The 27,812-nt window shown below is 40.9% G+C and overlaps 1 protein-coding gene across 3 annotated transcripts in view; it reads left to right on the forward strand.

The window, feature by feature from the left end:
• The window catches only part of LOC144595861 (partitioning defective 3 homolog B-like), a 916,989-nt gene that overhangs the window by 383,373 nt on the left and 505,804 nt on the right, over positions 1–27,812 (forward strand). For all 3 annotated transcript variants that reach the window (XM_078403665.1, XM_078403667.1, XM_078403666.1), the window contains 4 exons: positions 10,966–11,045; positions 16,204–16,290; positions 26,457–26,582; positions 27,429–27,796. In XM_078403665.1, the coding sequence (XP_078259791.1) occupies positions 10,966–11,045; positions 16,204–16,290; positions 26,457–26,582; positions 27,429–27,796 (661 nt within the window). The remainder of the gene's footprint in view (positions 1–10,965; positions 11,046–16,203; positions 16,291–26,456; positions 26,583–27,428; positions 27,797–27,812) is intronic.

Here is a 27,812-nt window from a genome sequence, read left to right on the forward strand (position 1 = left end):
TGGACGCATTGGTGATCATTTTCCAATGTTCTATAGATTCAGGATCAGTTCCTGTGGATTGGAGGGTAGCTAATGTTATCCCACTTTTTAAGAAAGGAGGGAGAGGGAAAACGGGAAATTATAGACCTGTTAGTCTGACATCAGTGGTGGGGAAGATGCTGGAGTCAATTATAAAAGATGAAATTGCGGAGCATTTGGATAGCAGTAACAGGATTGTTTTGAGTCAGCATGGATTTACGAAGGGGAAATCATGTTTGACTAATCTGGAATTTTTTGAGGATGTAACTAGGAAAATTGACTGGGGAGAGCCGGTGGATGTGGTGTGCCTCGACTTTCAGAAAGCCTTCGACAAGGTCCCACATTGGAGATTAGTGGGCAAAATTAGAGCACATGGTATTGGGGGTAGGGTACTGACATGGATAGAAAATTGGTTGACAGTCAGAAAGCAAAGAGTGCGGATAAATGGGTCCCTTTCAGAATGGCAGGCAGTGACTAGTGGGGTACCGCAAGGCTCGGTGCTGGAACCGCAGCTATTTACAACATACATTAATGCCTTGGATGAAGGGATTAAAAGTACCATTAGCAAGTTTGCAGATGATACAAAGCTGGGTGGTAGTGTGAACTGTGAGGAAGATGCTATGAGGTTGCAGGGTGACTTGGACAGGTTGTGTGAGTGGGCGGATGCATGGCAGATGCAGTTTAATGTGGATAAGTGAGAGGTTATCCACTTTGGTGGTAAGAATAGGAAGGCAGATTATTATCTGAATGGTGTCAAGTTAGGAAAAGGGGACGTACAACGAGATCTGGGTGTCCTAGTGCATCAGTCACTGAAAGGAAGCATGCTGGTACAGCAGGCAATGAAGAAAGCCAATGAAATGTTGGCCTCCATAACAAGAGGAGTTGAGTATAGGAGCAAAGATGTCTTTCTGCAGTTGTACAGGGCCCTAGTGAGACCGCACCTGGAGTACTGTGTGCAGTTTTGATCCTCTAATTTGAGGCAGGATATTCTTGCTATTGAGGGTGTGCAGTGTAGGTTTACTAGGTTAATTCCCGGAATGGCGGGAATGTTGAAATGTCATATGTTGAAAGACTGGAGCGACTAGGCTTGTATACACTGGAATTTAGAAGGATGAGAGGGGATCTTTTCGAAACATATTATTAAGCGGTTGGACACGTTAGAGGCAGGAAACATGTTCCCAATGTTGGGGGAGTCCAGAACAAGGGGCCGCAGTTTAAGAATAAGGGGTCGGCCATTTAGAACGGAGATGAGGAAAAACTTTTTCAGTCAGAGAGTTGTAAATCTGTGGAATTCTCTGCCTCAGAAGGCAGTTGAGGCCAATTCTCTGAATGCATTCAAGAGGGAGCTAGATAGAGCTCTTAAGGATAGCGGAGTCAGGGGTTATGAGGAGAAGGCAGGAACGGGGTATCGATTGAGAATGATCAGCCATGATCACATTGAATGGTGTTGCTGGCTCGAAGGGCCGAATGGCCTACTCCTGCACTTATTGTCTATTGTCTATTAAATATATGCATGGTAAACAAATGGTGCATGGGAGCGATTTCAACCCAGCAATACAATTCTGTGGAGGAGGCAGTAAGTTTTCCTTCCCAGCATCAGTCTTGCAACAGCCAGTGCCACCCAAATCCTCAATGAAATTACTACTTTACAATTACGCAAGATGCCCCCTTCATAAAACCATGCTGACTTTGGCCTATCTTATCATGCATGTGCTTCACAGTACTTGGAATCCTCATCTTTTATAATGGACTCTAAAATCTTAACAACCACTGCAATCAGGCTAACCGGCCTATAGCTTCCCTTCTTTTGCTCTGCTCCCTTCTGGAACAGCAGAGTAACATTTGTATTTTTCCAGTCCTCTGGTGTTGACTGAGATGTATTTTGAGCTCCAGATCTTCCTGAGCATGTTAAACACCACCCTAGCCTTATTGATTCTGCTTTTTATGTCTGCATCAGCCCCTCCGGTGGTGTCCACAACACTGCCTAGATATGTGAATGTTTCTACCTCCTCCAGGGCAGTGCTATGCATGAGGATAGGGTTGCTGTAAACACAAGACTACATCTCAATATTTCTCTTACAACTTACAGTTCTTGCCAGTCATTCAAAATCCTTTCTCTTCTCGCACAATCTTAGTTTAGTTTAATTTATTGTCACCTGTACCGAGGTATGGTGAAAAGCATTTGTTGCGTGCTAACCAGTCAATGGAAAGACAATGCATGATTATTGATGAATACATGATTACAATCGAGCTATCCACTATATACAAATACATGATAAAAGGAATAATGTTTTGTTCAGGACCTCACTCTAGATGATGAGAGGAAGTTCAGCTAGGAAGAATCTGTCCCTGAATCTGGAGGTGTGCGTTTTCACACTTCTGTACCTCTGGCCTGATGGGAGAGGGAAGAAGCGGGAATGACCGGGGTGAGACTTGTCCTTGATTATGTTGGTGGCCTTGCCAAGGCAGCGTGAGGTGTAAATGGAATGGAGGTCCATAATTCTCCAATTTCTTGCGAATTGGATGTAGCTGTTCCCAAACCAGGCTGCGATGCATCCCAATAAAATGCTTTCTATGGAGCATCTGTAGAAGTTGGTGAGAGTTGTTGGGGACATGCCTAACTTGCTGTACATCTCACTATGCCTCTCCACTCTCTTGTTTTCCACTGCACAAGGCTCATTCTTTGGAATATATTATTCTTGCCCAGTTGATTTTCCCCCTTTCTCTATCCTTTGCTACTCTGTATGCTGTTCCTTCTCCTTCTCTGCTCATCTACTCGCTTCCCTGCCTGTCTACATGATCCCTTTATCAATTCTCCTCTCTTTATCCCTTAATATCGAGTCAAAGGATTGTGCTGTAACTCACTGCTTGCCGCTTCTGCTTGTAATTCTGAGCAAAATACACAGTGCTGGAGAAACTCAGCGGGTCAGGCAACATCTGTGGAGGGAATGGACAGATGATGTTACAGGTCAGGGACACTTCTTAAGACTGATAGCGTAGGGGGGGGAGTAAGTTGGAAAAGAGATGTGGGGCTGATGCAAAGCCTGGCAAGTGATAGGTGGTTACAGGTGAGGGGAGAGGTGATTGGCAGATGGTTGGAGATGGTGACAATGGCTGGATGTGAAATGGAGACAAAAGTGTGTCAGATAAGGAACGAAGAGGAGGAGTGAGGAATAAAGTTGGCGAGAATGATATGGGTAGAATGGAGCAGGGCTGGGTGATGGGCTTTACATTTCACCACATCATCTTTTCTTATCTGACACCCTTTTGGCTCCACTTCAATTCTAGCCTTTGTCATTATCTCCACCTGACTGCCAATTATCCCCCTCTCCCAGTATCCTCCCACCACTTGTTAGGATTTGCCCCACACTCTCCTCTCTTCACTTGGTTTCTTATCCTGACTCTCTGAAGAAGGGTCCTGACCCGATATGTTGTCTGTTCATTCCCTCCACAGATGTTGCCTGACACACTTTGTTCCTCCAGCACTTTATATTATGCTCAAAATTCCAATTTCTGCAGCTTCCATGTCTCCATTTTACTGTTTGTAATTATGATTGGGAAGTGAAATGTTGAGGCAGTGAAAGATTGGCTGCAGCTCAAATATTTAGAGGCCACAAGGTGATGTTCCTGTGAGTATTCTTTTGAACCAACAGCTGGATTATACAAGGCCAAATAAATCTGCCTTCCGTCCTTTTGGTAGATTGTTGCTGATTATTGTGAATTCCCTCTTCTCCCTCAAGGAGTAATTAGAACTGTTTTAAGGCACATCAATATACTTTTTAATGAAGTACTTTTTGTTGTTTTAACACCACAATGTTTATGCTGGAGCGCTGTCCGGAATGCAAACATGAAGGTGTTAGAATTTCTTCAATGCTGCCAAGTTTAGCCAGTCAATAAAAAGAGTCAGTGGCTTGACAATGACTTGGTCGTAATATATATAGCTTTTTATGCAGTAAAGGAAATTTCCTGCAGTTTATATATTTTTTAATCTAAATATAATATCCACAGTGAAGCAGCTGGTTTATTTAATGCCCACACATGAGATCATGGAGTCATTGAGTCATAATGCATGTCTTAAAGCTCTGAAGACATGGATTAGATTCTCACCTCTGGTGCTAGTGTGTAGATTGTCTCCCTGTGACCATGTGTGCCTCCACAGGCACTCCAATTTCCTTCCACACCCCAAAGACGTGTGTGTTGATAAATACAGTGGCCACTGAGCAAATTGCTCCAGCGTAGGTGAATCTGAGGAAGTTGAAGAGAATGTATGGAGAATAAAGTAGGATAAGTGTAAATGGGTGCTCAATAGCATGGATTTAGTGGTCAAAGCACCTGTTTGCGTGCTGGATGGCTCATTGACTGGATGCTCATTTGAGTCAGCATGAGATAAACAATGGTCTACTCATTGGCAAATAGAGTAAGGATTGCAATTGTGCAAACTTAAACAAAATTGCCAGATCTATAGGTTGTTAAAACGTGAAGGTATCACAAAATGCTGGAGTAACTCAGCAGGTCAGGCAGCATCTAGGAGAGAGGGAATGGGTGACGTTTCGGGTCGAGACTCTTCTTCAGACTGAGTCAGGGGGGGCGGGACAAAAAAAGGACATAGGCGGAGACAGGAAGACAGTGGGAGAACTGGGAAGGGGGAGGGGAAGAGAGGGACAGAGGAACAATCTCAAGTTGTACCAGCATCTGCAGTTATTTTCCTACACGTTGTTAAAACGTGATGTGTTTACTTGTAGCTGAAAAGACTCTCTGAGGTGACTATACAATATTATGTTGCAGATGAGCCAAAGATGAGCCTGGATGTTGGAGGACCAAAGAACTTTGTTAAAAATTTGTCATTTGTCCATTTGCTAATCCCTATAATTCTGTCCTCAGCAGATCCCTTACCTTTGTATTCCTTGCAGACAGCTAAATGAGTTCCCACCTTGCCTTGAAGTTGAGCTCTTCTTGCATCATTACCACTTCTGTGCCTATTTCTTTGGCCTGGATTTCTTGCCCCACCCATCTCTCCCCCGCAATATCCCCCCGTCTCCATCACTCCTCCTCACAGACACCACCTGCGGCCTTCGACCTTTTCTTGTACTTTTCATCTCCAACTGCTGTCAAGTCATTAACCGTCTCGACTTCTCCGCACCCTTTACCCATTCCAATCTCACCCATCCAAACGTGCAGCCCACCTTTCACTCAGTACCAATGACAATATTGTCCTGATGCAGAACTGTGCAGATCTGAGAGAGCGCCACACATTTGGAAGGGGCAAGTTTTGGCTGAAACATTGAATATTAACTCTAAAACGTGGTCGCACTGAAAATTAAGTAGTCTTGTTGCTATTGCAGGGAAATTGACGGCAAAAGGTGTCCATAAAAACTTTCCACAATCAGCAGTGAGATTATGATTAGACAATCCATTTTTTGCGATAATCCTGATGGATAAGATTGTCTGGAAAATAAGAGAGGAATTGTCTGCAACTCTCAATGGCACAGGCTTTCCTCCATCTGCCCCAGACCTAAAATCTCATTCTCTGCTTTCAATATCTCCAGAAGTGTCTGCTCCAATGCTCTCCTACTGTTTGTGTCCACAATTCCCAATTTTATTATTTACATTTTTGTGTAAACACCTCCACGAATCCATCTCAATATTTCAATATGTTTTCCCAGCCATCCAAAATCCTTTCTACACTCACAGAATCTTGCTGTACATCTCACTATACGTCTTGCCTTCCACTGCTCAAGGATCATTCGTTGGAATATATTATTCTTTCCCAGTCTTTTCTCCTAATGTATGTCGGCCCCATTTCCTAATTCTTTTCCATTACATCAACATGTGCATAACTCGTTGATATCATTACCTTCACCATTAGTTTTGTTTTGTTTAGTTTAGTTTAGAGAAATAGCGTGGAAACAAGTCCTTTGGCCCACTGAGTCTATGTTTGTTGGAGCTCCTGTTTGCTAACATTTTTAATTCCCATTCCCATTCCCATACTGACCTTTCTGTGCTACTCCATTGCCACAATGAGGCCACATGCAAACTGGAAGAACAGCAACTCATATTCTGTTGGGTAGTCTACAATCCCACAGCATGATTATTGAATTTTTCAATTTCAAGTAATACCCCCAACTCCTCTTCTCATACCCAGTCCCCCCTAGTGTCCACAACTTTTTAACCACACCCCAGTTATGCTGTTGCTTTGCCCCTTTTACATCCCTATTCCAAGTCACCCATTTCTCTTTTATATCCCCTTTTCTCCTCCTTTTCCATTTCCTCCTGTATCCCTTTCTCTTGTTTTATATTTCACCTCCCCACTTTTTTCCTTAACTGACACCAATGTGTTTCTATTTCACCTCTGTCCTTTATCACTATCTCCACCTATCTGTCAAGCAATCCCTGTCACCGGTACCCATAGCTCAGCTGATGGTGCTTTGCCCACCACCACCTCTTTTTCCCATCTTTCTCCCCCTCCATCAGTCAAGAGAAGGGTCCCAACCTGAACTGCATCTGCCCATTTCCCTCCACGGATTCTGTCAGACCTGCTGAGTTCCTCCAGCGCTCTGCATTTTGTTCAAGATTCCAGCATCTGCAGTCTCTTGACTCTCCTTTTTAATTCAAAAAATACACAGGTTGTTTTCAGCTTTGGGAAACTGGCTCCTATTACCGTGGGTATCATTGGAGCCATGCATATTCAAAACAAATTATTAGGTCTGAAGTCATCTATTTTGAGTGCAGTCATAGATGAGCTGAGTGAGAACAGAGCATCACTGTTCTATACAACATTCTCAGAAAGAAATGGATAAACATTCTGAAGTGCCAGTTTGGATTCCCATCTCAGATATTGGCAGTTCTGAATTTTGGCAATTCCTCGTGCATATGTATTACATTTGCACTAAAAAAACCCTAAGGCTGGCCTGTTGTATCTCACTTATGTTGCTACTTCCGATAACACTGATGTACTTTTTTACTGGAAGCAACACTGGGTCTGTGATTGGCTTTGATCTGTTTTGGTAGTGTTGGCCAACATAGCCTAATCTGGCAGCCTCCCATGGTCAATATTTTAACAAAGTGCCTTTGAGGCCCTTTTAACAGCAAACAAGGGTACTTCTTTTCTGTGATTTTAATGACTTTGTACTGACTTCAGTTTCCAACCAAAGGCCATCAGCTTCAATCTTGTATCCAGTTGTGCTGTTTTGTAAATGGTGACTTTATTTCTCATTGTGAAGATGAGCTGTGAAGTAAATCACAAAGAAATGATTACTACATTGCACCGATCAGTACAGTCGTTAATGGTTTTATCCACCTGTTCCTGCCTCGAGCAATCTTAATATTGGTTAGAGAGTCACCTTAATTGCAAATTCATATCCTTGTTTTCCAAGCTCACCATGCTGACCTTCTCAATCTCTATAACTTCCTCTACTATTACAGCCTTTTTGAGGTATCTGTATTCCTCCAGTTCTATCTAGATATACCACTTTAATTTCTGCATATGCTGGCAGTTGTTTCTTCCCTGCTGAGGCTTAAGCCTGAGCCTTCTTAAATCCAAATACCTGTTCTTTATTGTTGCAACAAAGCCTTTCCGCCTTATGTGGCTTGGTATCATATTTTATTTAATTGCATCCTGTGAAGCACATTGTAATGTTCTCAGCCTAAGAATACAAAGATCTGTTTATATGCAAGCTAATAAGTTCATTATTTTGATGTAATAGTACTTGTTATATACAATACAATACAATACAATATATCTTTATTGTCATTGTACCCAGGGGTACAACGAGATTGGGAATGCGCCTCCCATACGATGCACTAATTTAGGTAATTTAGACAGCAGCAACCCAACGAAACGAACAGTTGTAACAGTTTTGGACAGGGTAAAGTGCAAGTTGATCTATGCGTTGTGGCCATCCGGCTCAGCAGGACCGGTTCATAGCAGCTATGGCCCTGGGGATGAAGCTGTTCCTGAGTCTGGAGGTGCGGGCATAGAAGGCCTTGTATCGTCTGCCCGATGGAAGGAGTTCGAACAGACTGTTGCAGGGGTGTGAAGAGTCTTTGTGGATGCTGGTGGCTTTTCTGAGGCATCGTGTGTTGTAGATGCCCTCCAAGTCTGGTAGCTGTGTTCCGATGGCCCTCTGAGCTCTATGGACTACCCGCTGTAGAGCTTTCCTTTCTGCCTCCGTGCAGCTGAGGTACCACACAGGGATTCCATGCGTTAGGATGCTCTCTATGGTGCATCTGACCAATGCTTAAATTGTGATCAAACATTCTTTTGTTTCTGAAGAAATTTGAAATATATAAATATGTGCATGTGTTTCGACAAAGAAGATTTGTTTGCATAGTGCTTTTGCGACCTCCAGGCATCTTAGCCACTAACATTTAATTACTGTTTGAAGGAACAAGGGAGACAATTTGTGCAAAGCAAATAGCAATGAAATAATGATCACATAATTGTGTTAGTGATGTTTCCTGAGGAATAAACAATAGGTCTGAAGATGGGAGAACTCTTCTAAGCGCTGCTATCATCCCTTTCATCAGAAAGGCAGTCTGCTTTCATTGAGTCCAACCCCTTTGACCAGGGAGCACTCCGACAGCACTGCACTGAATTGTTGGCCTGTGAAACCCAGATCTCCAGAGTGAAGCTTGTATGTGACCTTTTGGCTCAGAACATGAGTGCCCCTGAATGTGCGAAATCCATTGCTTCGAAACAGAATCCATTACTACAAACTGGAAACTCATTCACAAGTAAAATAATTAGAATAAAGGGGAGGCCATTTAAAACTGAGGTGAGAAAAAACTTTTTCACCCAGAGAGTTGTGAATTTGTGGAATTCTCTGCCACAGAGGGCAGTGGAAGTCAAATCACTGGATCGATTTAAGAGAGAGTTAGATAGAGCTCTAGGGGCTAGTGGAATCAAGGATATTGAGAAAAGGCAGGCACGGGTTATGAATGGCTTGAAGGGCCGAATGGCCTCCTCCTGCACCTATTTTCTATGTTTCTAATATAGGCTTCAAGCAATCAGACACAGCAGATCATAACCACCACTGATCTGCTTCACATGTTATACACGTAATTGCACATTCACATCGGCTCATTATCTGGTTTATTATGTTTTTTACAAAGTCATTATGGTTTGTTAACAATGCAACTTCAACTCCATGACTTCACAATTGCTTTTGATTCCGATACGATCAAAATCTGGTTGCTCTTTGACAACCTTATACTTCCGTTATACTTCTCATATTTCTCCTATTTTCAGATGGCACAACAGGCCATGAGACCCATCAAGATGATGCTGGCTGTCAAAGTATTCCCATCAGCCACCCCTTTTTCTTTGTCTTTCATATGCCACAAAAAACTCCACAGGGATTCTTCTATCTACGCAGGTTTGAAAAAAGGTCTGCCTAAGTTAGCATGATTAAATTTGGGAATGATGATGTGACTATCAATGGAAATAGTAATTTAGCCAGGGAAGGTTGCAGAGGTCAGTGGTAGGCGTGGGGATATGGAGAACTTGAAAAGAAGGATGGTGTTGGTTGGGAGCTAATGTGAGTTCATGAGCCACAAGAAACTGCAGATGTCATAATTTTGAGCAAAAAGCAAAGGAGGAAAGTATTGGAGGAATTCAAAGAGTCAGGCGACATCTGTGGAGAGAATGGAAGTGTCCTAACCCGAAAAGTCTCCATTCCCTCCACAGTTGGTGACAGGCTGCTGGGTTCTTTCAACACTTTGTTTTTTAGGTTAGAGAGCCTTTGGTTGTAGGTGAATGGAACTTAAATGGAATTAAGCATTTATTGTTGTGTCTTTTTCTATAATGCTGTGAATTTCATTGAAGGATTAGGCCTGGTGCTCATACCGGGGTATAAATACAATCCAAACCTGCCTTTATCGACAGGATGAACATCATTGTTGATGAACAATCCAGTTCCCATTCATGGGAGAAGATTGAAGCAGGTGCCTCAGAATTGGAGCTTTGTAATGGAGACCAAAGAAAATGGCTCTTCTGCCTTTTGAGTTTTCTGTTTAGTTTTTTAGTTCAGTTTAGAGATACAGCACGAAAACAGGCCCTTCGGCCTACCTGTGATCCCCGCACTAACCCTATCCTAGGGACAATTTACATTTATACCAAGCCAATTAACTACAAATCTGTACATCTTTGGAGTTTATTTTGTTCAGCAGTTTAATTTCACTGATTGCGTCCTAGTTTTCCTTCATAGGTGTTTCGCAACCTAATACATACAAAACCTTTTCTGTTAATTAGATTAACATTCCTTCTTGAGAAACAGTTAACTAATTAGCATTTGCAAAGGGTCGATTGAATCTATCAAAGGTGCCGTACAAATAATACTTGTAAGCTTGTTTTTAAAAGTATTGACTTTCCAATAATAAAAAAAGATTTCTCCTTGTATTAGTGCTAGTTTCAGCAACAGGTAAATTGGCTCTACTTCATCTCATTGAAATAGACAGGTTGGATTAGTTTTAGGCTCCAGTCTATACGAGTCTTGATCATTTCATGAAATTCAAGGATTATTTTACAGCTTATTATAGAAAAACGTCACAGGCATTTAATTACATTTTCAGACTTTATTTTATATCATAGCTTTTGTGAGAACTTGTCAAGAGAGAGCGAATATTATAATATATATAATGGTTTGCAATCAGAATCCAGTCATAGTAATGGATTTGCTAAATGTTGAGTCAAATCAATGTATTCTTTGGCTTGGGTTAAATAATCCATTGAAATACTTGTGCTATGTGATTCTACGATGCTTGTTTTTAAATTTATTGAACTCAGCATTGATTTTTGATTCCCTAAGTAGAGAATAGAGATATATTTCAGCGCAATGTACACCTGGAAATGTGGTAAGAGTTGAACAATATCCGCTGGGTTGATGCATTGCCCCTACTGACGATCTGAAGGAATTTTTGAATCACTCTTTATCCCTTTTAAATTTGCAGAGACCGAACTGGGCACCTATAGATGATGTAAGATCAGATCTTCCAACACCACCAGTCACGCATCCAAAAAGCACTTTAAGGTAAGGCAGAGTCAACTGATACCACGATGGTTTTTGTCTCTAGGAGAACGTTGAACACCTCATAATTATTTCCTATATAGTTTTTCTTGCCTGTTATCTTCCTGCAAGGTTATAGATAATTTTTGTGGGGACTTGCAATGTGCAAATTAGCTGCCATGTTTTCTCAATTTCAACAGTCACTCCATATTTCAACAAATACTTTATTAGCAGTGTATTTGGGACAGTATTTCACAGCCAATAGCGTAAAATACATTTTAGAAGTATTATAAAAATGGAGTATAAGAAAATAACTGCAGATGCTGGTACAAATCGATTTATTCACAAAATGCTGGAGTAACTCAGCAGGTCAGGCAGCATCTCGGGAGAGAAGGAATGGGTGACGTTTCGGGTCGAGACCCTTCTTCAGACAAAAACTGACTTTTCTTTCCTTCGGTGAACCAGCACATTTTACCAGTTAGCCACACAGCGGCATGAACAAATATCTGAAGAATAATGAGGTGAGAAAACACAGAACAAAAACAAGGCTTTTTCCACTTTATTTCCATCACAAAATGGAAGCCATCACAAAATGATGCTCAGTAATCTATCTTAGGAATTACATTCATGATATCCAAGCGCATCCGGCTCAAACAATTGTATTTACGTAAGAGTCTTCCCCACCCATGTCCACCACCACCCCATCATTGAACCTTTGAAGTGGGACTTCTTATCTCCTAGGGAAATGTGGTGCATCTCCTTATCTTCCTCCATTTCCTTGTGAAGAAAATAAACCGATAACTTTACATTTCCTGCCAGACAGCAGGCTATCAATTGCTCCTTTACCAGAACTCCTTGCTGTTTGTTTTTGTTTCTGACTCCTGGATTAGAAATCTTTCTTAGGTAGACACAAAATGCTGGAGTAATTCAACGGGACAGGCAGCATCTCTGGAGAGAAGGAATGAGTGACTTTTCGGGTCGAGCCCCTTCTTCAGAAATCTTTCTGATCTATTTTTTCTATTTCTGTTTTTTCCGCAATCGCGTATCTGTGGGGCCATGAAAGCTTTACCAGGATTGTCCTTAATTAATCCATCCTTTCAAATTTCTTGCATTCGGGGTCACTCTTTTTTTTCAGCCTAATGTCAGGGAGGGAGAAAGAGTAAATTATTGTACAACAGCTTGAAATGATACAACAACTTTAATGTGATTTTAAAATATCCAAAACTTATTTGCAGGAGAAAGATCAAATAACTTGACACTGGATCACATAACATTTGGATAAAATAAAAAAGGGGGCAAGTTTTAAGGATTTTCTTAAAGACAGAGATGTTCAGTTCTAGAAGGCAACAACTGCAGTTGCAGTGGCAAGATGTTTGTAGCTTTCCTCTTTTTAACTAAAATATTGTATCTCTTTCCACAGATGCTAAAGTTGAGTTTTGTTGAGTTTTGCAGCATTTTCTGCTTTTATGTCTTAGTGCAGACATAAACAGCTGTCATTTTGAGACAGGAAGAAGAGGAAAAAGGTTGCAAGTAGAAGGCAATTGGCTTTTAAGCATACGTGCTGTGAAACATATGTGTTTCAAGTTATGTATTCAGTGGTAGCCCTCTGCTTTGCAAACCCAATGTTTCTCAGAACTGTAGGTGGCCATTGATTCCAGATGTCTATATCTGTTCCTTGAAAGAGCAATCTGATTATTCCCATTCTCCCATCTCCCCATAGCTTGGCTTTTTTTTTTTTCATTTTTAAGTACCTATCCAATTGCCTTTTGAAAGGTGGTGTTGGATTTGTTTTTGTCACCCTTTCATGCAACACATTCCAAATCACAACTTGCTGTGTGAAAATTAACTCTCCACTCTCCATCTGATTTCGTAGCACATCGCAGGAAAAATTTGTCCTTGTTTATCTCAGATGCCCAATGACTTGAAATATCCCCATGCTGTTGTCTAACATTAAAGGTTGAACAGCTTTGCTCTTCATTCAAAAGTGCTTTCAATCAGATGAAAACAGATATATGCTTCAATTTTCGCATATTGGGTGTTGGAAAGAAAATATGAATTTGAGGTCTTGCATACTAGTGTTAATAGGAAAATGTAAAGCCAAGTGTGTGCAGGTTTGAACATTGGCTGAGGTCTGGATCCAACTTGCTTGTTATAAATCTAATAATTGAATAGCCTTTTATTCAGAGACATAAAGCAACCATCATGACCCAGAAGTGGTGCATCACATCTTTTAGTCTGAAAGCTGCGGGTTTCATTTCAATTCCAGATAATCCAAACCAACATTCCAGTGCATAGGAACGACCTGCAGATGTTGGTTTACACCGAAGATAGACACAAAATATTGGAGTAACTCAGCAGGACAGGCAGCATTTCTGGATAGCAGGAATGGGTGACATTTCAGGTCGAGACCCTATTCCAGTGCACAAAATGGGTATCATTGTAAGTCATAGACGGGTAAAGGGGAAATCCCTGTCTAGATTGCAATTTATTGGCAAGACAGTTTAAATCAAATTTGTTCTGCATCCAGTCCTTTTCACCTCATGAAACTTAAACTCCTTTATAGTGTTTAATTTTGTGAGTAACCTACCCTATTTGTGTCTCTGAAGAGCCATGAATGACAGAAGAACATAAATTGTTCCCTCAGCTACTCTGCCACTGACTGATACCCTCATCTGTGCCTTGTTATCTCCAAGGATGCCAATTCCCATTGTTCTACTTTGCACAGTCATCCAGTGCACCAACCCACATTCCAAATCGTAAGATTCAGTTCATTGATCATCGTAAGTACTCATGATGCATCATTTTTTAATTTACGCAGTCATGTTCAAATCTGTACACGGACTTGTACCTCCTCTGTATACTGTTCTACCCCTAAAACCATCTGGGAACTGTTGTGTTCCTCCAGTTTTAGCCTCTTGGACATACGTACCTGTTTTAAATCAATTCACTATCGGCAGATATACATTCAGCTTCTTGGTAGAATTCCTTTCCTGAAGCCTATTTCTCTACAGAGAAGCAAGGAACTGCAGATGCTGAAGTAACTCAGCAGATCAGGCAGCCTCTCTGGAGGACAGGGATAGGCGGCACTTTGCATCGGGACTCTTTTTTTTCATATTGATTGCTGTAGGGGGGAGAAAACTGGAAAAGCGGTGGAGGCAGAACAAAGCCTGACAAGTCTTGAGTTCAGGTAGACTCAAAATGCTGGAGTAACTCAGCGGGTCAGGCAGCACCTCTAGAGAGAAGGAATGGGTGACATTTCGAGTTGAGACCTATCTTCAGACGATAAATGCATGCAGTTGATAGGGGTTTTGATTGATTAAATGGAGGAACTGAAACAATACATTAGTGTATAAAGATGGTCTCACTGGAGCTTGTTACAGGCGCGGTAAGACTTACCTATTCTAGACTCCAACCTCCTGAAATAAGGGCCAACATGGGTAGTCAATCAATACCCTTTTTCCAGCATCTGCCTATCATTTGCCAGGCTTTGTCCACTTCTTTTCCAGCTTTCACCCACTCTACGACAAACAGTCTGAAGAAGAATCCCGACCCAAAATGTTGTCTATCCATGTCTTCCAGAGATGTCCTCCAGACCTGCTGAGTTACTCCAGCACTTCATCTTTAGTTTAGTTCTCAACCTTTTCCATGTTCCTTAAAACTTATTTATTTGACCAAATTTTAATGTGAATGGATTTGGCCATCAGGAAAGATTAAAATAAGTGGTACTCAGTTTAGATTGAGAGCTGGTCTTATTGAAACATGTAAGATTCTTAGGGGATTAGACAGTTTAAAAGCTCATAGGATGTTTCCTTACATGGGATGTTTCCTTACATGGGAAGAATCCAGAAACACAGAAACTCAGAATAAGGGGAGGTCTATTTATGACTGAGATGCGGGGGATTTCTTCTCTTGTTGAGCTGTGCATCTTTGGAACTCCTTGTCACAGAGAACTATGTGGCACCTTCAATGCTGAAGTAGAAAGATTTCTAATCAGTTATGAATCTAGGATTATGGGACAGGACAGTAAAGTAAAGTTACAAAAAATGACAACTTACAAAACCTATCCATTTTCCCCAGTGATGCTGCCTGACCCGCTCCAGCATTTTATGTCTATCTTTGGTTTAAACCAGCATCTGCGGTTCCTTTTTGTTCCATCCTGATTCTTCTGACTTGGATTGGGAGCAGCTGGGGAGAGAATGCACACAGAATGCCCCAATTCCAACCAGTAGAAGATGCCTACAGCCCTGTAGTAGCTGGCAAATCCATCCACATTCATCGCTGTTTCCCCCATATGCTCGATCTTATATACGTCAAGTTGGGTGTTTACAACCTAGGGAGGATCTGCAGTGTTTTCACCTGTGGCATCATGGTATGAGATGTTCATTTCCATTGTAAGTCCAATCTTTTTCATTGTGTAGTAAATGTACTGGAAATTCTCTGTAATGTCTTGTTGGTCAAGGTATTTGAAGTGAAGATCAGATGATCATAATAAACTTTTCCTGTCGTGATGGGCCAGGAAGTAAGCATGCTAATAAAAACATATTCTCCAGCATCTCAAATTGTTTTGATTTTGTACAAGTGTAAACTGATGTTTTTGAGGGTGAGCATATCCACCTGAAGGACAGATGGGAGGATTGTGATGCACATCTATAGAATAATCACTTGGGAGCTGCGGAAAAATAATCTATCAGAGAATGTATGTGTTCTATTTTAGGACCTCTTCACAGTTTGAAATGTTAAATATTTTTGCATTGATGGTCATGCTTTTTGCTGATAATGTGAACAATTGTGTACTGAACCTGATTTTCTTACTCACTTTTTCTCCCTCACACACCCACCCTACACACATAGGCAATGAATTTCTGGTTTGTTGCTGCATTGTGAGGAAACTTAATTCCATGTATCAACATTCATGTCCTTGGCTTCTGAGGACCAAACTGTGGCATTAATTATAGCCATTTTACAGTATTCTCCCAGTTATAGCGAGAACAATCATTGTTTTGCTTATTTGCATTTGTCTTGTTTGTAAGTTTTTTCTCAAATGCCGTTCAGACCCTGTCAGATGCATTATAATCCAGTCAGCCAACTCTGTTTACTTATTTGGTCGAATGGGTTAAAAAGCTATGTTTTGTCAAGACCCAGCTGTTCTTGAGTGTAACCTCATCCATCTTCTTTTTGGCAGTGATTTGACAAAGAAGGTAGAGTTTCCTGGAGATGGCGGTCCCTTGGGAATTCATGTGGTGCCCTTTAATTCTACGCTGAGTGGAAGGTAAAGTATCTAAAAGTATATCTGTACTTAAAATTACTGAGTGATTGCATCCCATGGGATCAGATGCCATATGGTGCCCATGTTTATACTACTCCCAACATGAGCAATGCTGCAGCTGAGCACTGGTTCAATAAAGTGGGCCTTTAATGCAAATCTTATTGACAAAGCATTGTTTCTCTGTCAATATTTGTGTTTACAAAATGTTACAGGTTTGCAGTCCATTACAGCTTGGTCACAACTGACATTGGTATTGATACAATTGCCTTTGGAGGCCATTGAGTGAATTCAGGAGGAATGTAGGTTCCCCAAGGAATGATGAGATGGAACTCATTGCCACAGGGAATAATGGAGGCATTTCATGGAAAACTCATGGCGAGAGAAAGAGTATTGTGCAAAAATATTTGCAGAAATCAATTCAGCTGAATGGCTTTATTTTGCACATTAAATTCTTTGTAATTTTAGGCACGTCCCTCAGTTCCTGAGACATAACACAGCCTTTCCTGCAGTTGGGAATGCTGTGCATGACTCTTTTAAGCGTGTGGCATGCTATCATACCACATCATTTGATCCTTCCTTTACTGTGCACTGGCTGTTTTTTTTATCCATCATCGTAATTTGCATTTCTATGAAGTGATGAAGAAACGATCCTGTAAACAACAGAATTACAGGGATCGACAGCGACGAAGGTGGTTTGTCGCATCTGCACTGCCTTTTGATGGAACCTTACTTTTTATCCCCTTGCCTCTGCTCCTTCCACACAGTCCTTGTAAATGTTGTCCTTTCATGTATTTCTTTTGAAAGTTTTTATTAAATCTGTTTCCTCCATTCTTTCAAGCAGCATTTCTCATAACATAACAAAATAATAATCTTAATGATTTTTATTTTAAGGATTCAGAAAGTTTTTTTTCTTTTGGGGAATTGAGGTTGTTATTCTTTTTATACTGTATATTGCATGGGAGTTCTTTTCTGTCAAAAATCAAGACTGTTGATCGCCTTCTCAGACAGAACTACACACGCAAAATTTTCATCCAGTAGTTCCATCTCACTGAGTGATGTTTTCTTGACACAATGGGGACAAAGAGATGGGACAAACCAAGTGTTCCAGCCATCCACATCCCAAAAGCTTGTTGGTTGGTACATTAATTGGGCCCTCTACATTATAGGGAATAAGGGAATATTAATTTATTATAGTCACAAATAGCAATACACAATGAAAAACTTTGTTTTACATACTATATAGACAACTCATACCGTACATGAGTATTATCAACCTTATATGAGTACTATATATTTGGAAAGATAAAATCTGCTATGAAGATAACACAATTCATTGCAATCACCCTGCATATTTGTTCCTCTAATTCTTGTTGAATATTTGGGGTCTTATGAGTGCATGGGGAGAAAGTATTTCAGGTAATCTGAGGGCCTCCAAGTTAAGATAATGTATTATAATGGCAAAAGGGAAAAACTTATGAGATAGTATTTTGCTTAGTGAGTTATTATTTGGAATACACTGCTTGATGGTATGGTGGTGCAGCGGCAGAGTTGCTGCCTTACAGTGCCAGATTTGGGTTTGATCCTGACTACGGGTGCTGCTTGTACGTTCTCCCTGTGAACTGCATGGGATTTCTCCGGGTGCTCTGGTTTCCTTCCACACTCCACAGACATACAAGTTTGTACGTTAATTGGGTTGGTAAGATTGTAAAATGTCCCTTGTGTGTAGGATAGTGTTATTGTGCGGGGATCGCTGGTCGGCGCTGACTCGGTGAGCTGAAGGGCCTGTTCCTGCGCTAAATCTCTAATCTAAACTAAACGATAGGGTGGTGAAAATGGATTCAATTGTACATTTAGAACAATACATCATAGGAACAGGCCCTTCACCCAACTATGTATGTGGCGAATATGAACTTAAACTAATCCCTTTTGCCTACACATGTTTCATATCCTTCCATTCTCTGCACATTTATGAGTCTGTATAAAAGCCTCTTAAATGCCATTATCGTATTTGCTTCAACTACTGCCCCAGGTGCCATGTTCCAGGCACCCACCACTCTGTTATGAAAAATAAGCTTGCCCCATACATCATAAGATCATGTGATAGTAGAATTAGGCCATTTGGCCAATCTCCCTTCGGTACATCTTTTTTTAAAATCCCTCTGACCTTATAGTTATGCCCTCTGGTACTTGACATTTCCACCTTGAGAAAAGGTTCTGACTGTCTACCCTATCTATTCCTCATAATTTTGTGAACTTGTGTTAGGTCATCTCTCAGGCTCCAATGATCTAGAGAAAACAATTTAAATTTGTCCATCCACTTTTTATAGATAAGATCCACTAATCCAGGCAGCACCGTGGTAAGTCTCTTCTGCGCCTTCTCCAAAGCCTCCACATCTTTCCTGTAATGGGGCAACCTGAACTGCACACAATTGCCAAATATGGGCTGACCAAAGTCCTATAAAGTTGCATCATAACTTTCTGACTTTTATGTTCAATGCCACAAGCATTGCATGTGTTGCTACTATCAGGGAGCTACAGATTGAATCCCAAGATCCCTGTATACATCAAAGTAGTGTGGAAGAGTGGGCTTAATTAGGCTTGGTAGTCTGAATGACCCTTTATGCTAAATGATTATATGAATTTAATGACCTGCTGCATTAAAGTTTGTAAAGTTGTCAAGGGTTGGACACCAGGAGGGCTGGACATAGTGCTGAACAAAGAAGCAGACTGTGCATTTTCCACTTCAGACAATTTACAACTTTTTTTTGTTGAGTTGGGGAAAATCATCCAAAATGCCACTGGTGTTTTTTGAACGATTGCTCTGACCAGGCAAAGTGTGGATGGCTGTCCAATACCTTTGGAAAGTAATATCTTGAGTCAACATCCATGATAGGAATGGAAAGGAAAGAAGTTTAAAATAACTGGAAAAAGTGAATCGTGTAGCTGGAGTTAGAAATAGGTTTACGCATTCCAGTGGATTTTTTTCTTTCTCTTTCAATGAAAAGCCTTTTGTTGGGCACAATTTCAGGAATAAAACTCAGTCCTTGGTCAGGAATGAAAATAGCATTGTTCATTGAGAAGAAAACTGTCAGTGCCATTAAAATGCATATGTTCATGTTATTGAGCTATGAACACTTGGATATCTCTGACTTTTTAAGATTCTGACAAGAAATTTCCTCCTGTTTGAAGAAATATATGAATGAGCAGGTCTAAAATCTTTGAAATACTTTGTTAACGTTAAGGATGTTGGTTTGGTTTGCTTTGCTGCTTTGCTTTTAAGCTCGGTGCCTCATCAACAATTCTACTGCTTGATAAACACTGGAAAATATAGGATTAATGACCAACATTAAACTATTTTTTGACTGTCCCTTCTAAAGTCATAATTTATCACATTAATCACCTTTTCCTATTTTGTTTGTTGTCTTTCTTCACACCTCACACCACCCCATCTTTGTTTAATTTTCTCTGAACCCACCGATTTGATGTTTGCATTTTCTCTCTATTGTTACAGCTCCTTTTCTCAGGCTCTCATTTCTTTAATTTTTTTTAACTCCATTTCCCATTTACAAACACATTCCCATTTTTCTAAATTCCTTGTGCCTGTCTCAACTTTCTGTTCCCTTCTTTCCCTCCCTTCATTCTCCATTTGTGTGGAATCCCAAGTCCTTTGGTCCTTCTCGTTAAAGAAAATAGATACCATAGATGAAAAGCAGCGGACATTGAGGGACTAGTTCTGTTTTATTAGCGAACCTTTAAGGAGTTCCAGGTATGCCTTGCCTCTGTTGCACTTGTTTTTACTCTCATTTCCAGTACAGTATTTACAGGTGGATGGAGTTAGATATTATTTTGCTAAAATTGAGACAGTTTAGAATATCTGAAAGATCTTCCAACGATGCATTGAATCGTAACTAGATGTCGTCTCCTGTTCACTTATTTGATCGATGACCTGTTTCTTTTCATTCGAGTGTGCTGCATTTGTTTTTGAACCATAAAACTCTGTTAACATTACACTTGATAATTTAATTAACTTTTTAAGATCTTCAAAAAGGTTATTTGATACTGAGCTTAAAGGGGGATATTTTTTGAAGAACAATGAAACAAAATATTGCCTGAATGAAGTGCTGTCTTTATTGTTAGTTGAATTATGTTAGCATTTAGCATACAGTTGAACATGGAAGCCAGGCCAATGTATACAAATCATGGTCTAGTTTGGCACTCTACTCAGCAAGCCGTTGACTTTTCTTTCTCCCAAAGAAAACAAAATATTTTTCAAAGGCAGTAATAAACCTTGAACTTTAGTGTATTGAATAGATGCATGATTAACTGCTAAAATAATTCAAAACAAAACTGCATTGTTCCATGTCCTTGAGCCAACCCAATGTGGCTCATTGACATACATAGAACCATGGAAAAATAGGTTCAGGAGTAGGCCATTCGGCCCTTCGAGCCAGCACTGCCATTCAATATGATCATGGCTGATCATCTAAAATCAGTACCACGTTCCTGCTTTTTCTCCATATCCCTTGATTCCTTTAGCCCTAAGAGCTAAATCTAACTCTCTCTTGAAAACATCCTATGAATTGGCCTCCACTGCCTTCTGTGGTAGAGAATTTCACAGATTCACAACTCTCTGGCTGAAGACGTTTTTCCTCATCTCAGTCCTCATGGCCTACCCCTGGTTTTGGACACCCCCAACATCGGGAACATTTTTCCTGCATCTAGCTTGTCCAATCCTTTAAGAATTTTAGATGTTTCTGTGAGATTCCCTCTCATCCTTCTAAATTCCAATGAATACAAGCCCTGTCAACCTATTCTTTCATCATATGTCAGTCCCACCATCCCGGGAATTAACCTGGTGAACCTACACTGCGCTCCCTCAATAGCAATAATGTCCTTCCTCAAATTAGGAGACCAAAACTGCACACAAGACTCCAGATGCAGCCTTATCAGGGCCCTGTACAACTGTAATAGAAACATAGAAACATAGAAAATAGGTGCAGGAGGAGGCCATTCGGCCCTTCAAGCCAGCACCGCCATTCATTGTGATCATGGCTGATCGTCCCCAATCAATACCCCGTGCCTGCCTTCTCCCCATATCCCTTGATTCCACTAGCCCCGAGAGCTCGATCTAACTCTCTCTTAAATCCATCCAGTGATTTGGCTTCCACTGCCCTCTGTAGCAGAGAATTCCACAAATTCACAACTCTCTGGGTAAAAAGTTTTTTTCTCACCTCAGTTTTAATAAGGATCTCCTTGCTCCTAAACTCAAATCCTCTCTCAGTGAAGGCCGACAGGCCATTACCTTTCTTCACTGCCTGCTGTACCCGCATGCTTATTGTCAGTGACTGATGTACAAACACTCCGGTCTCGTTGCACCTCCCCTTTTCCTAATCTGACACCATTCAGATAATAACCTGCCTTCCTGTTCTTGCCACCAAAGTGGATAACCTCACATTTATCCACATTATATTGCATCTGCCATTCATCTGCCCACTCACCCAACGGATCCGTCACCGTGCAGCCTCATAGCATCCTCATCGCAGTTCATACTGCCACCCAGCTTTGTGTCATCTGTAAATTTGGCGATGTCACATTTAATTCCCTCGTCTAAATCATTAATGTATATTGTAAATAACCAGCACCGAGCCTTGCGACACCCCATTCTGAAAAGGACCTGTTAATTTCTACTCTTTGATTCCTAGTTCCAGCCAACTAGTTCTCTATCCATGTCAATACCTACCCCCAATACCATGTGCTCTAATTTTGCACACTAACCTCTTGTGTGAGACCTTGTCAAAGGCTTTTTGAAAGTCCAGATACACCCCATCCACTGGCTCTCCCTTATCCAATCTACTTGTTACATCCTCAAAAAATTCCAGATTAGTCAAGCATGATTTCCTCTTCATAAATCCATGATGACTATCATATCATATCATATCATATATATACAGTGCGGAAACAGGCCTTTTCGGCCCACCAAGTCCGCGCCGCCCAGCGATCCCCGTACATTAACACTATCCTACACCCACTAGGGACAATTTTTACATTTTACCCAGCCAATTAACCTAGATACCTGTACGTCTTTGGAGTGTGGGAGGAAACCGAAGATCTCGGAGAAAACCCACGCAGGTCACGGGGAGAACGTACAAACTCCTTACAGTGCAGCACCCGTAGTCAGGATCGAACCTGAGTCTCCGGCGCTGCATTCGCTGTAAAGCAGCAACTCTACCGCTGCGCTACCGTGCCGCCCTATCCTGTCACTGCTTTCCAAATGCGCTGCTATAACATCTTTAATAATCGACTCAAGCATCTTCCCCAATAGCAATGTAAGGCTAACTGGTCTATAATTCACCGTTTTCTCTCTCCCTCCTTTCTTAAAAAATGGAGTTACATTGGCTACCCTCCAGTCCACAGGAACTGATCCAGAGAAGAGAGAACATTGGAAAATGAACACCAATACATCCATGATTTCTAGGGCCACCTCCTTGAGTACTCTGGGATGCAGACCATCAGGCCCTGGGGATTTATCTGCCTTCAGTCCCAACAGTTTACCGAACACCATTTCCTGATTAATGTGGATTCCTTTCAGTTCCTCCCTCCCACTAGATCCTCGGTCCCCTAGTATTTCTGGGAGATTGTGTCTTCCTTAGTGAAGACAGAACCAAAGTACTCATTTTAACTGTTCTGCCATTTCCTTGTTTCCCTTATAAATTCACCTATCTCTGATTGTCTTCACTAATCTTTTCCTTTTTACATATCTAAAGCTTTTACAGGCAGTTTTTATATTCACCTGCAAGCTTTCTTTCCTGCTCTTTATTGCCTCTTTTAATTAACCTCTTTGTCCTCCTTTGTTGAGTTCTAAATTGCTCCCAGTCCTCCTGTTTGCTGCTTCCTCTGGCCAAGTTATATGCCTCTTCCTTGGATTTAACACGATCCTTGATTTTCCTCGTTAGCCACGGTTGAGCCGCCTTCCCTGTTTCATTTTTTCGCCAGACAGCGATGAACAATTTTTGGAGTTCATCCATGCGATCTTTAAATCTTTGCCATTACATCTCCACCGTCAACTCTTTAAGCATAATTTGCCAGTCTATCCTAGCTAATTCCCATCTCATACCTTCAAAGTCTCCTGTCGTTGTTCAGGATCCTAGTCTCCGAATTGACCATGTCACTTTCCATCCTAATGCAGAATTCCACCATATTATGGTCACTGTTGCCCAAGGGAATTTGCACAACAAATCACAAACTAATCCTTCCTCATTTCGCAATACCCAGTCGAGGATGGCCTGCCCTCTAGTCGGTTCTTCTACATCTTGGTTTAAAAAGAGAGGGAATGGGTGATGTGTCGGGTCAAGACCCTTCTTCATCCCTGTCTGAAGAAGGGTCTCGACCCGAAACGTCACCCATTCCCTCTCTCCTAGATGCTGCCTGACCCGCTGAGTTACTCCAGCATTTTGTGATACCTTCCTGCTTGATGCTATCCCCAACCTCACTACTGCTGTTTTGTGGTCTGTATACAATCCAACAAGCGTTTTCTGCCCGTGGCTATTTTGCAGTTCTACCCATACCGATTCTACAGCATCCAAAGTAATGTCTCTCCTTGCTATTGCATTAATCTCCTCTTTAACCAGCAATGCCACCCCACCTCCTCTTCCTTTCTGTCTATCCTTCCTAAATATTGAATACCCCTGCATGTTTAGCTCCCAGCCTTGTTCACCCTGGAGCTATGTCTCTGTAATTCCAACTATATCATATTCCTTAACTACTAACTGCACATTCAATTCATCCACCTTATTATGAATGCTCCTCACATTAAGGCACAAAGTTTTCAGGTTTGTTTTTCTGATCTCCCTTCTACCTTTTGCTTTTGTCCTCCTTTTTTGGCCCTCTGTCTCCTTGCATTGGTTCCCATCCCTGCCCTGTTAGTTTAAACATGACCTTTCCTACACTCTATTTCCCGTTAGCTGCATACATACGCTTCCATGTTGTTGACTCCATCCCCCCACTGTTTAGTTTAAACCCACCTGTATAGCACTAGCAAACCTGCCTGCCAGAATGTCGGTCCCCCTGCAATTAAATACCTTGATCGATTGAAAGGTACAGCAGGGAATCAGGCACTTTGGCCCATCGGTTCCATGCTGATCATTGATCACGTGTTCACTAGTTCTATGCTATCCTACTTTCACATCCACCCCCCTCCCTACACATTAGGGACAATTTACAGAGGCCAATTAACCCATAAATCTGTAAGCCTTTGGGATTTGGGAAGAAACTGGAGCACCCAGATGAAACCCAAGTAGTCATAGGGAGAACGTGCATACTGTACACAGACAGCACCCAAGATCAGGATCGAACATGGGTCCATGGCGCTGTAAGGCTGCTGCTCTACCAGCTGTGCCACCTTGCGGAATAACAGACTGCAATAAGATCGGCCAGGTTCACTTTCGAATCTGTTGTGTTAGCTGATCTTGTCAAACAATGACTGGTCCCTAAGCAATTGAAAAGTGATCAAAACTGTCAGGGTACTTCACCACGATCAGTGTCCAATGATGCCTATTGAGAAATGACCACACGACATTTTGGTGAAGATGGTCTTGTGTGTAAGTCTACCGGACATAGTATGCAAGAAGAAACTGCAGATGCTGGTTTAAACCGAAGATAGACACAAAAATCTGGAGTAACTCAGTGGGACAGGCAGCATCTCTGGAGAGAAAGAATCGGTGAACGTTTCGGATCGAGACCCTTCTTTAGTCTGGTTAGGGAAAAGGGAAACGAGAGATCCACTTTGTTGCTGTAACACTGCAAATTGCCCCGGTGTGGGACAAATAAAGGAATATATTATTATTATTATTATTATATAGATATATAGATAGTGATGTGGAGAGATAAAGAACAACGAATGAAAGATATGCAAAAAAAGTAACAAAGATAAAGACTTGGGTAGAGGAGGGATAGAGAGAGAGAGGGAATGCCGGGGCTACCTGAAGTGAGAGAAATCATATTCATACCACTGGGCCGTAAGCTGCCAAGCGAAATATGAGATGCTTTTCTTCCAATTTGCATTTAGCCTCACTCTGCCAATGGAGGAGACCAAGGGCAGAAAGTAGTGTGCACCTGCAGCTGGGTCCAATGGTCCAAAGGTCTTCTGAAATTGAGAGACAGATTAGGAGTTTATTGCATGAAAATCTACAACATGAAAATGATATTGTGGAGAGAAATTCATGTCTATGGAAATATATATTGCCGTAGTCACTTGTCCTAGAGGTGAACTGGAGATATTGATGGATTGGAGATTCAGAGGGTGGCGTGGTGTGGGAGGAGGAGAAATTAATAGTTCTTAATGAGCTTTATTTTAAAATGACTTCGAACTAGAATTGTGAATGATTTGCAACTAATTTGTCAACAGGAATTTTAGATGTAAATTTAAGTCTTAAAAATGCATGGCAAGTCTTCTGTTTTATGTTTGTGTCAGAGTTTCTGTTCAGCATTTATGCAGTGCAGCCAGTTTGTAATCTTAATACTTCAGCACATTAAATCATTTTTGATTCAGCAATTCAATCTAAACAAAAAGCAACCAAAAACATTTAATCGAAGCATATTTTACACAAACAGATTGCTTCTATAGAATGACCTGCTGTCTCTGGATTAGATTTGGTCGAGAAGTTGACAATATTTATGTTGCAATGGGGATAATTAAAGAGGGGTTTATGCCAAAGTACAAAAAATACTCTGCAGTGAAATTTGGAATTGTTATAAAATAAGAGTGAGTGGGAATTAGTAGGGTCAATTGTAAATTTATTTACATAGAAATGATCTGAGTTTATTGATGCTGTAAATATTGGAAAAGATAAAAAGGACTTTGTTGCAATGGTTAGATCAAAGATGGGGAGTTGATGGTATATTGATCTTAATTGTGACAAACATATTTTTTGCAAGTTTCAATGCGAAAAGCTTGATACATATTGCTTTGAAAGATAATGTTGAATTATGTTGCAACACTTGAGATTGCCTTTGAAGCAATCAAAAAATATCGTGGTTGTCAATATAACAGGCGGTTGAAAGGATGGTGGATTCACTACCAGGGTTGTTTCCCTGCCCCATTCTGCCAGGCAGCTGGATGATTTTCTTTTCTGACTCAGTTACATGCTTTATTTTGCTTGTTTGTTCTTTAGATTCCTTGGCCTGTACATCCGCGGTATTGAAGAGAACAGTCGTTCGAGAAAAGAGAATCTGCTCCAAGAGAATGAGTGCATCATCAAAATAAATGACAGTGAATTAACGGACAAAGTCTTTGTTCAGTAAGTGTGACCATTTCTCAGCCCGCATGACTACAATTTATTTGCAAGCTTTCTAAAAGATCTGCTTTACGAAACAAAACAGACTATTTTATATGATGGACTTCTGTTTGGGTGATCGGCTATTTTTGTTCGTTTTCAATTGATGCAGGAAAGATCCCAGAATTTACCTTGCCTGGTATAAAAACAGAAAATGCTGGAAATATACAGCAAGCACCTGCAGAGGGAAAAGTTGGGTTAATCTTTCAGAATATTATTTATGATGAAGCTCTATTAACCTAAAACATTATCTTTAGTTTTTCTCTCTCCATAGATGCTGCCTGACCTCTTAACTGCTTACAGCATTTTTTGTTTTCATTTTCAGATTTTCAGTATCTGCAGATTATTTACTTTTCCGATTTGGCAAGAGATGACAGATTTGTGAGATGTCAGGGTTGCCTGGATGAGTGCAATTTGTACATGGTGCACTTCTACAGAACAGCTCTACATTCTCTTTATCCCAGTTGGAGATGCCCCACTTCATACTTTGTATGCCTCTTACTCTTATGATAATTCTCCCCCACTCTTAAATGTACTTGTTCACAGAGGCCTAAGTTACCCCTCAAATGCATCAATGCTGCCATTTATAAATTTTCTATTATAATCATTTCTTGTGCCAGAAGTTTCATCACACTAACTTAGAGTGCTTGATTTGGAGAATGCTTACCTTTACATTGATTCCTAGATATTACAAAATTATGCATACTTAACCTGAGTATTAAATGATTTGAAAAATGTGGGAAATGTTTTAGTTGCTAAACTTTCTTAATCGCACCTTTTAACATTAAACTCTTCTTTTTTGATTTGCAGAGCACAAGAGATTTTTCGAAAAGCACTACAATATCCTGCCGTCGAACTCCTAATAGTACCAAGTTATAACAGGGAACGCTATGAAAAATCTGCAATTGGGTCTATTCTAAGCCACATTCATGAGGATGATTCAAAAAGCAAAATTCCTCCTTCGCTATGTTCCAAGCCACCGGGCAAATCTGCAGATTTGTTTTATCCCAATAATGCTGAGGAGAGCTCACCGTTGATTTCAAAGAAGATTAGTAGCCCAAAACAGTTGAGGAGCAATCACCACTCCACGCATTCCAGGAAAGCATCCTCACCAACATCAATTGGGGGACTTGGAAGCAAGAAACAAGGAAAAAAGATTAAAATTGATTTGAAAAAAGGTATTTTTGAGCTGCA

This window comes from Rhinoraja longicauda, chromosome 8, assembly GCF_053455715.1.
Source record: "Rhinoraja longicauda isolate Sanriku21f chromosome 8, sRhiLon1.1, whole genome shotgun sequence".
Lineage (NCBI taxonomy): Eukaryota > Metazoa > Chordata > Chondrichthyes > Rajiformes > Arhynchobatidae > Rhinoraja > Rhinoraja longicauda.